Here is an 11,463-nt window from a genome sequence, read left to right on the forward strand (position 1 = left end):
TTTTTTATTCTTTTTAGCAGTCAAAGTTTTTTTGAAAGAAGTTGAAACCAGCTATTCTATCTACAATGACTTTCATTAATTAGGCAGTATAGTCTGCCAAGAGCTTTGAAAAGATAGTTGGTGATGAGAGCTTGGTTGTGTCATTCTACATTAAATCTGTGGCCACCATAATCTGATCCATATGATCAGATTAGTTCTTTGTGCACAGTCATCTAACCAATTCATACATCAGCATTTCTGCTCATGTACAACTTGAAAATCCTGGAAAATGTCCTCATCTTCCTGCACCTTTTTTTGTGCCTGTGTTTCTCACGGATGCTTCTAGCACACATACGAGCCAGGTTAAGCTCAGAAGTATCAGCATGGGAGGGGAAGAGGCTGTAACAAGTGGAAATTCACTTAAGAGGATTACTGTGGACATTAGTTCCCTGCCGGTCTTCTTAAGGATGCCCGGCAATGCTGGTCAGAATGGAGTCCCAACCAAATTAGTGGTTTTCTTCATTAGTTTTTAAGATATTAAAATGAAATGTAAAAAATCCAGGATGACCTGCTTTGATTGTTCCGAATTTGGAGCACTTCGTGATGCGTTTTATAGGGTGCCTCAGCACCAAAGAGCAGTTTCCTGACTGGGACATTGGCAGGCAGCCTCCTGAGGGACATGAGGACAAGACCTGCTGGGATTGGCAACGTCAATGCCGACTGGATGGGTTTACTTCCCTCCAAACTCAGTGCCATGCCTCTGAAGTACCTCGCTGTGCCAGGTGAGCAGAAGAACTTAGGGATAAAAAAAATGCTCAATGGAAAGATGAAACATTCGACAACAGGGTGGAATGAGTTTAGTTTCAGTGTTGTGTGTATGGGGTGAATGATATCCAGACTGGCACTGATGACCCACATATCCAAAATTTTCAAAACCTCCAAATGCGGCATTTGTTCAGAGTTTTATCGTTTTAACTGGTTTTCTTTGCCTCGTCTGCTCCGTAGTTTCCATACAAATGTAAGCTTCCTCTATACATGTCCCATTAGCACCAACGAGTCTCACACTTTGCTCCAGGTTCTCACGACTCCTTCACGTTCTGGGTGGATGTCCATGCACCTGTCGGCCCTGATCAGAAGACCTATGTGAAGTACTTGGTCACCATGTTCAGTGTGTTAGCCAAGAAATTCATGGTGAAGTGGTCAATGACACAGGTAGTACTCTCAAAATGCATCCAACAGCATGCAACTTGCATCCCTGTAAGGATGTGGAGCCACTGGTAATATGCAATGTGATCAATATTCCCAGAATCTGACGTTTAGAGAGCAGTTAGATGCAGGAATCCGTTACTTTGACCTCAGAGTATCTTCTAAACCCGGTGAAGCTGGAAATGAGATCTATTTCATCCATGGCCTCTTTGGACACAAGGTGAGTAGAGAAGAAAAACAAATGCTGGCACTTTCCTGTAGTTAGTTTTAATCCAGTTCTGGTCTTCTTCTTCAAGTGCTATTTTATTGGTTGGTTTTGCTTTTTTTTTTCAAATGTAATTTAAAAAAAAAAGTAAAATTCAGCGCACATTCTCTAAATGTCTCATTTTTTTCAACTTACTGTAAAGTTCTATCTTAGCTTTTGTTTTGTTTTTCTCAGTGCAGCAGTGATTATTTTTTTTCCAAAACCAAAGTCTTGGAAGGTCTCGCAGGGATCAAAAGGCGTGGCTGGCTGTAAACATCCCTTGTTTATAATGGGTCATTCAGAACGTTACTTTTGCAGATCTGTTATAATCTTTCATTCCTTCTCTAGCATATGAATTTACTTTCATCTAAAAAGCGGCACTAGATGAAAACTTTACTGACCTAACTTGGACCTGCTGTTCAGATTAACTTATTACATTTCAAAGAAATAAATCCGAATCAAAATTAGATTAAGATGCATTTTGCATGTTTGTGTGAACCAAATTTTTCTTAAAAGTACTTTTTGCAGAAATATTTTGATGAGGTATTTATTAAATTTGAGCTTTTAAATGAAAAAGAAAAATATTTTATGCCATGTTTTCTAAATTTTAACATGAAAAAATGGTTATGCCCTCATTTCCTTTGTTTTGTATATTGCTTGTTGTAATTTTGTCCCTTGGTGTTAAAGGTCTAAAACTGTGACCAAATAAGTTGTGGCGTTTTTGTCATTCTTGCACAAGTAACAAAACTTTTTGTTTCATGCATCATCTATTTATAAATGTGTCTCCTATCTGTGTGTAAAGGTGAGGGACGGCCTGTTAGAAATTAACTCCTTCTTATGCAGACACAAAAAAGAGGTAAGAGAAACACTTCAACACTTCTAACATGTTTTAAAACACAGATAGATGTTTAGATGACTAACTGACTATATTTTCGATAAAGGTTGTGTTTTTAGACTTCAATCATTACTATGCAATGGATTCAGAGCACCACGTGTACCTCATCGAAATGCTCCAGGAAGTGTTTGGCAGTAAGCTGTGCAGCGACTGTGCAGTGGAAAACATCACTCTGAACTACCTCTGGGAGAAGAAATACCAGGTGAGATCAGAAAATTGGTTTAAAAAGTAGAGCCCATTCACAAATGTATATACTGCAAAGTTTTCTAATGGCACGTAAAAGAAAACCGGCATGCTGGTGTGCGTGTGGTGAACAGATCAACGGATGTCAGGTAATCCTCATTACCTTTGATAGTCTTGAGAAGGAATTAGAAGTGGGTATCAGCCCATTAACACTTTTTCCACCATGCAGTCTGACTTTCACTTCTCAGACTTCAACATTAGAGTTTCTCATCTCTGTTTAATTTAAGTTCTCCTTTGCTTTGCATAATGTATACACACATTTTCGAATTACCATCTCAAACAAATAATAACAATTTTCTGTACTTTATTTTATTTATACTGCACATTTTCAACACATTTACTTTATATACGTATCAAAGAGATTGTAACCATTTATATAGATCCTTACATTATCTGAAACAACACTACTGAACAAAGTTCAGGGCTCAGTCACATAAAAGTAGGCTACTATCATCCCTCTTCCCATGACCCTAATCTTTCGCTCACTTCCGTCCCAAAGGTATCAGTGATAGAGCAGGAGACAGCAAAAGAACAGAAAGAATATAGGTTGAGCTGTGCAGTTAGAACCTGAAGGTAGCGACATTTCTCTTTATGCTTTTCCAATTCAAAACAATTATTTGCAGCTTATGTTTTTTTTTAAAAAAAAAGATTTTTTTAAATGATTTCTTTGAAATTGTTAACAGGAAATTCTAGATATGTCTAAACAGTAGAATATGAGATAAAGAGGATTCTTTAAGCTGTGACTAAATACAGATTTCTTACATAAAAATTATAAAAAATATATATTAATCTGAAAATATCTTATCAAATATCATATGTTCCCTTAAGTGAGTATTTTTTCACACATTTTTCACCATGTGGTGTCTGTGCCTCATCACAGGTTATTGTTTTCTACCACCATCCTTCAGCACAAGGTATCCCTGTCATGTGGCCTGGCAATAAAATCCCTGCTCCTTGGGCAAACACCACTGAGCCAAACAAGCTTATACAGGTAAGACAACAACACTAACTCTTACTTTGCTCTGTTGTCCTCAAGTTTAAAGGAAATAATGTGATTTGCGCAGCAGCTACAACAACTGTCTTTTAGCAAATAAGAAATGTCAGGATATCGGTCTGTAAGTAGAAAAAAGAAAATGAATCCAACGGGAAAAAAAACAACCTGAACTCACAAGAGATTTGTCCAGGAAATGGTTAAGTAACTGTCAAGGTTATGTGTAGAAATTAGAGGTCAAAGTTCAGATCTAAACAGAAGGAGATGCTGTAGACAAACCTGAAAGGAGAGGATTCTCTAGTAATAGATTATCAACACATTTACAGCTCTACCTTGCACAATCATCCATGCATAATTCTATTAGATACTGCATGATCTCTATTTTCTTTTATGCTAATTTCTCTTAGTTCCTGGAAACTACTTTAAAAGAAAGAAAGAAACAGGGATCCTTCCATGTCACCCAGGCCATCCTCACTCCTACAGTCAACACTGTGGCCAAGGGTTTGGTCTGGGGGCTACGCGATTACCTGGTAGAAAGGTTAGTGTCATGGCTGGAAACTATATAAGATTATTATTTAAGTGAGGCTTCATGGACATTTTATTTTTGTCATCTGAACCCATCTTATTCAACGCTATCAACTAGCAGCTATTTGTTCTCATACAGAGCATTATCTGCTCGCATTGCAATGTACAGAGTTAAGCGTTTGCACATGTAGATCTGATAAGATCTATATTTAACTAATAAATCCTTACACAGTTTGCACTAAATTCCCAGGGATCTATATCAACTTGCCTTAGCTTCAGGCTAAAAAAATGCAGCTAAAATCCAAACCCCGAGAAAATACCATTCATACCTTTCATAGAAAAAAGCATGTTATATTAAGTGTTATCATAAAAAATGGAATAGTTGGAGACAGGAGGTGGTCTAAATTTGCACTTTTAAGGAAATGTGATTGTGTACCACAGGCAGATAAACACATAAGCTTCCAGGTTTTGTTCTGTTAGGTTCACACGGGGAAATGTATCTGGCTGTTTAAAGTGATACAGCCGCCTCAGTAGATGTGTTTCTGAATGTGTGTGCCTCATAGGAATGAAGAAAAAAAAAGAAGGAATGCAGAGGAGTGACTAAGGCAAGAGTGCTGGAGTCATAGGTTACAGACTGACAGACAGACACTACCTCTTATTTTCTTTTTCTTTTTTCAATTTGTTTTCTTTACAGTTATAAAATTGATTTAAAACATTTTGGCACTTTTAAAATACATTTAGAAGGATCATACATGCAATGAAACAGATTCTTTTTAAAGAAAGATAACTTAAGGATGATTTAAAGTTTTAGGAAATTAGATTAAGGTGACAAAGAAAACATTTTTTCCTTTTTTTTATTTTTTTAACACAGTCCCTCTTCTTTTGTCAATCTAGAAACCTGCCAATCATAATGTCCTGGGTTCAGACTCAACGACCAGGGGTGGACGGAGTCAACATCATTACCTCTGACTTTGTGGAGCTCACTGACTTTGCCAACATTGTAATTAAACTAAACAACCTGCTGCTTTCCGAGTCGGAACACAAAGCGAGATGACACATGTCCCAGTTTGAATGGAGCTCTTATGGTTTGGTTTACTGCTTCAATAACATTGCATCAAAGGGGGAAGCAACGTTATTGATTTTAAGTAGGATTTTCATATTTTTTGCTGGTAACTTTTCTGCTGATTGCAGAGATTTAGACTTTCTAATTAAATGACTAAACATAAAATGCCAGTGTTTAATGACATTTTAAGCCTTTTGATATTCCCAGAACTCTTCAATATTTTTTGCAGACAAATCTTTTAGCCCATGTGTTTCAAATACAGCAAAGAGGATTTTAGAAAGCTTATGGCAAGAAGAGAGCAAACCAAAAGAAAAGTAAATTCTCTATTTTCAAAATGCACCATATATTGCTGCAATGAAAAGTAACTGTAACACACATCCTCCATTTTGATGTATACTCTAGCATTTATCCGGGGTGTAATAATTATAGAATAGTAAAAGGAAAAAATTATCTGTGTTACCTATCATAAATGTAACTAAGGTATATGAATTAAACAGGCACATTGGCAGAGAATTTATATATTCAAAATTTTAAGGTTTTGATAAAATAAATTACAAGCTTTTCTTGTATTTGGTATTAATACAAATTAGTCCATGCAAGATTCTCAAAATATGTTTAGCTAGCCTTAAGGGAATCAAAGCCCCCAAGAGCCTCCACCTACCATGCTTTCTTCAACAAAGAGTTAAGTAAAAAGATAAACAACTCTGTAAAAAATAAATCTTCCACTTGCAGCAACAGTCATTTAAGTAAAGTCACATCATACTGGTGCAAACTGGCCACTCGCTTTATTGTTTTATGAAAATGTTTCCCTCAAGCTAGAACATCCATCTTTATGTCCATCCGTGCATCTATCTATCTAAATCAAACCCAGGACCTTCTTGCTGCAAGGCAACAGTGCTACCAACTGCTCCAAATTGAACCCCTCTAGCTAAATAACCATATAATGGACATTTTATATTCATACCTTGGCAAACTGCAGTAACATGCAGGAATGCCAGAGCAGCAAGATAAAACCTAAAGCACAACTAGTCCACCATTATGCTACATAGTGATTAGGATGTGTCTTATTTGCTGTTTTTCTTTTTTGGAAGTTTTCATGGAAGACTTTGCTGATCATTATTGCCAAATACCTCTACTGGTCTAATCCCTCAATGAGTTGTTCTTGGTATAAGTTTTGTGGTTCATTCAGATACATTTTTGAAAACCCATGCCTTGCAGCTATATTTCTTTTGAGGAAGGATGCTTTCAACTGACAAGCTTTTCATACAAGCCATTCTTTTTCAGTCATTTTTCTAATTTTACTTTGGTGAACCTAATCATACAACAAGCCAGCTTAGAACTGGGGAATCTTAGATTTTATAGTTTCTCTGTGCATCATGTGGCATGACTTTATGCTGAAATATCAGTCCGTCCGTTCCTGGAAGATCCTGCAGATCTTTTCAGACGTTTTCCATTTATCAATAATCTTTGTGAATTTTTCAATGACAATTTCAATTGGCTGTAAATAGGTTTATAAGTCTTTACGGATTTATAGGTGGCGATAATAACTTCTCTAAAATGATTGTTGGAGTCTTTTCTTGGCATTGTGTTACACACACACACCCATGCACTAGGCTAGAATGTTTCCACATTTAATGGGCGGTGAATCAAGTTCATTACATCAGAGGCTCCAGCTTTTAATTTCTCTCTTAAATTCTACATATAATAATAATAATAAATTTCATTATAAATAATAATGTCACATGTGTTGACTGTTTCAGATGATGGATAATAACAAAAAACATGATAAAGCTCACATTGGTTTGGGGGGTACTGATACCTTAACCCCTACCAATCAAAAATGGGTGTAGTGTCTATTAATAGTGACTGTAGCTGTAAACGTTAAGAAAATGCATGCAATTAAAACTATTCTTTCAATTTGGTCTAGCTTGTTTTTTTGTGTTTTTTTTTTAAACACATTTCCCTGGTGATGAATTTAAGTTAAGGCAAAATCCTGTGCAGCTTTTTGTTTATTTCTTGGTTTTGGGCAGGGAGCCCTCTGGGCCAGCTGTGTCTCAACATGAATGGCATTTCACAACAGCCATAAATGGTGACACCTTTAGGGCGTAAACTCTGAAAGGCTAAATATGTGTGGAACTTTTGCCACAATCCCCATAAAACATATGCACCCATAAAAATAAACATCTATACATCTTTATGGTTATAAATTGTTGGTTTTGATGCAAAAATAGAAGCAGCCTCAATGCAAAGGAATGCTGGGAAAATACTAAGCAGACTTAGCCATTAAACTGTACACATATCAAAGTATGCATGCTAACTTTAGAAACTGTGTTATCTCTATATTAACAAGTATGTGCTCCTGTTTGTGGGCTTGTACCTTGCAGGCTTAGTGATTTCTATGAATGCCATTGACTAGACTGCTCTGAATGCTTGTGCTTTCTAATAACAATTAAAGACAAATGAGGAGCAAGGCAAGAGAATCAGCAATTTGACAGAATCTTAAATATGCCAAACAGAGAAAACAAAACAGAGAAGGGTTTAGTTTCAACAATGACAAATACTTGAATGAAGTTTTCTCCAGAGGGATCTAAAAGAGAATTCTGATGTTTTTTTGTTTTGTTTTTTGCATAATATGTCTGTTTTGTCACTTCTCTTCACACCCTATCTAAGTGCCCGCCTCTATCCAGGCCACATTGTTGACACGACTGAGTGTGGTCACTGAGCACTATGAGGTCCACGCTCACACTGAGATACGAGCAGAGGCACTTTAATTGTGCTGTAATTACACATACCATGGAAGACAAGTGGGAGAACAGAGAGCAACAGCAAACTGAACTGAAAGCATTCCTCTGTTGTTTGGTCTGGTCCCCCTTTCCTTCTCCCAGTGTCCTGCTTTACTGTATTCTGTATTCAACGTCGGCTTCCAGGGCGTGAGTGACAACTAAGGATAGACCCTTTGTAATAATAATAAATAATCAGTTTTCTTGTTTAGGTGTGAACTTCTTCACTTGACTGAATGATTTTATTTTCTTTGAAGTTGAATCCATATGCATCATATTTCTGTTTTGTTTGGCATTTATTTCCAGTCATGTCTCACTTTTCTCTCAATGAATCCACAGCATCAGTCTATTTCAGCTCTGCTCTCCACACAGCCTAGTATAAACACTTTGCTATGCAGAAATTCTCAGCAGACATCTCCATGCTGACCAAACATGGTTGCAGTTTTATTATTAGTATTTGTGTGCAAGGATTACTGTCGCAGTTGGTTTGATGGTTTGAACGTGTTAAGAAAAGGAAAAGCACCCTTAAGCATCTGTCCCAGGTGGGTCTAATGGTTTAACACTTAACAGATGAGTAAACTTGGGTTTGGTTCATTTAATGTCTGCTATTTCCGTTTCGTGACATGAAATACCGGAGGTAACCAGGTCACCAACATCTGTTACACACAAATATTCAGTATGCCCGAACCGACTAGAGACTGGGATATTTATTCAGCTGTAAAAACAGCTGACTGTGTATCTTATGACTACCTTTCCTTTAAATGAATTAAAGGTGATTAAAGACAGACTAGGGCTAAATAAATCAAGCAAAGAAGCTGAAAATTTGGGGAAATTAACCACATTATGTCTGTGACTTAAAACATGACTGAATATTTCCACCCCATTAAAAAACATACAGGAGTTCTATCGTAATAAACTAAAATATCTAGTCATCAAAAATTAAGTGTGGATTAATTAAGTCCATCACTCTCTCTGATCACTAGCCCCATTTTTTTAACAACTGTAACAAACAGCTTTCACGCTTTTAACACAGGTTATTGAATAATCATTGGTCAGGATTGACTTTCAGAAGAAGAAATAAACATATGTTTAGTGCTTGAAAAGGTGCAATAAGAGTACAAGTCATTAACAATTAGGAATTATAAAAAAATAGCAACATCACCATATTTCCTAAACGTATAAACATAGCTAAACATGTTTCATAAAGTGTGACAAACTTGTATTAATCAAGCCTGTCTTATACTTGTGTCATTTAAACGTAAAAGAAAAAAAAATCACTTAGAGATTATTAACCTCGCTCATCTGTGTTAACAAAGCCTTAAAATTTCAAGGCACTTTAAGTGGGGAAGTAGATAACCTTTCAAAGCATATTAGAATCTATTGAATGAAATAAATACCTATGAACTGCCTCACAATGACCTATAGACAAACATTCCTTTTCTTATAGGTGTAGATTTCCTGCACCATATTTTGGAAACACAAGGGAATAATGGAATTCTTGAAGGAATGCACTCAGTCACTGTGGTGCTAACTTAATCCCACAGGCTTTGGAATGATGTCACTGGGAACACTTGATAGGGCTTATTTCTTACCCATGAAGACGTGGTTGTGTAATAGGTTCTGGAAACATTTGGGCAGAAAGAATTTTTAAAGGAGCTGCAATGATGTTTCTGGTGGCAATAGTCTGGTAACACTTAACTTTGCATCTTTGTATTTGCTCGGAGACAAAAGTCTCCACGCATACTTTGGTAAATAAGCCCTAAATGGTTTAAATTAGCATGCAACCCTTGTCAAGTGTTGTAAATATTTAAAGCACAGAGTAGTCCTAACAGTGTGTGCTTCCTGCAGTTCCAGAAGGCTAACAAATAAGTTTGATTCTGTAAGTCCAAAACCTTTCCGATGACTAATTTTGGTGACTTAATGGCATCCACGCATCATGGAATGCTAAGAAAGAGCGGTGGGTTAAAATAAGACGTTTTTCTTTTCTTGTTAGATTAAATCTGTACCTGAGGGACAAAACATTACACCAAGAGTTAAATCTTTCTTGAACTGAAATTTGTACAGAAACACTTCTGTTCTGCCACGAAAGCACATTTTGCATTGCACAACAGTTGAGTGAAATGCAAAACATTCGACCAAAATGAGCAAAATCTGAAAACCTTAAAGGACACCAGCCTCTGTCTGAATTTTTTCAGTCTCAACATTATCTTTATGTATAATAAAGTCTTACACTACAATCTGGTGTTCTACCACAAATGCACATTTTGCACTGTACAACATGTGAATTGCAAGCACAGGAGAAAAAAACAAAAACAAATTCTTCTTGCATAAAAGTTTTTGTTTAATGATGACAAAGCATAAAATTGCTCTTTGTGTAATGCAGCTACTTTTATATGATGGCAAGAAAATATTGCGAAACGAAATCTGACAAACTTGTTCCCCAGAAAAATGCATAAATGAGAGTGTAGTTGGGATCCTTTTCCTACTGTGCATCCAACAAATGCAAAACACATCCAACACATGCAAAACCCAGCCTACATCATTTGACATTTCTGCGGCAGAGCGTTTCTTAGAGGTAGACACAGAGAATCAGTAAGCATGATGATTGAACTTGTCTCAAAGCCTGATTTGTATCTGTATTTTTGCAAGCATGCTGTGATTTTTTTTTTAGATTGAACCACTTTTCACAAAAATATACTTAAAAAACACATTCCAATGAATCCACCCTGAAGTTTTAAATTGCGCTTCATGATCTTTTTTTTAATAATGTAGTGCATTAAGAAGTTGATCTTTTAAGGGATGAAATCTTTACCTAAGAGAAAACACAACAAGATGCCAGCACACTTCACTTATTTTTGGATGAGAGTGCAGTGTGTGTTCTTTCTTGAACTGAACTTTTCACAGCAACACTTTCGTTCTGCCACGAAAATTTTGCTTTGCACTGCAGTCGAATTGTGCAATACAAAAGGCTTGGCCAAAATGAGAAAAATCTTTAAAACATTAAATAATGACACCAGCCTGTGTCGGAGTGATATCTGGCTTGACATCATGTGTATGTACATAAATCCATACATTTCAAGTTGGTACAAAACATCTACAACCATTTACATAAGAACTGCAGTTTGTATTGAGTTAATATTCCCATTCATTATTTATTATTTAAACAAGTTATTACAGCTTGTTTACCAATAAGACTATAGAATTATGTTAGTTCTGAAATTTTGAGACAACTTTACTGACTCCTCTTGAAATATATTTCAAGTTTGTAGCTTTGTTCAAAACTTCAATTTAAGTTAATTTATAAAGCACCAATTCCCAACACGTGTCATCTCAAGGCACTTTACAGAGACAATACTGTCAGATTGGTTTGGAAACCCAGTCATTGACTTGGAAGACATGCTCCTCCTGAAGGAGCTTGCGGCAATAATTGTTGCTTGTATTTTATTTTTGACTCTTCAGCAATCCCTCACACCGAGCAGTAGCGACAGCGGAAAGGAAAAACTCCCTTTTAAAAGGAAGAAACCTCAAGCAACACCA

General features: G+C 36.4%; 1 protein-coding gene across 1 annotated transcript; it reads left to right on the forward strand.

Moving 5' to 3' along the window:
* The first annotated feature begins 658 nt into the window (after positions 1-658).
* Positions 659-5,137, forward strand: LOC107094094 (PI-PLC X domain-containing protein 3-like). The gene is made up of 8 exons (XM_015389512.1): positions 659-761; positions 1,055-1,191; positions 1,286-1,405; positions 2,232-2,285; positions 2,371-2,526; positions 3,448-3,558; positions 3,966-4,096; positions 4,978-5,137. The coding sequence occupies exons 1-8, from the start codon at positions 659-661 to the stop codon at positions 5,135-5,137; spliced, it is 972 nt and encodes a 323-aa protein (XP_015244998.1).
* The last annotated feature ends 6,326 nt before the right edge of the window (positions 5,138-11,463 follow it).

The sequence above is a fragment of the Cyprinodon variegatus genome, unplaced genomic scaffold (genome assembly GCF_000732505.1).
Source record: "Cyprinodon variegatus isolate N-32 unplaced genomic scaffold, C_variegatus-1.0 Scaffold20, whole genome shotgun sequence".
In the NCBI taxonomy this organism is placed as follows: Eukaryota; Metazoa; Chordata; class Actinopteri; order Cyprinodontiformes; family Cyprinodontidae; genus Cyprinodon; species Cyprinodon variegatus.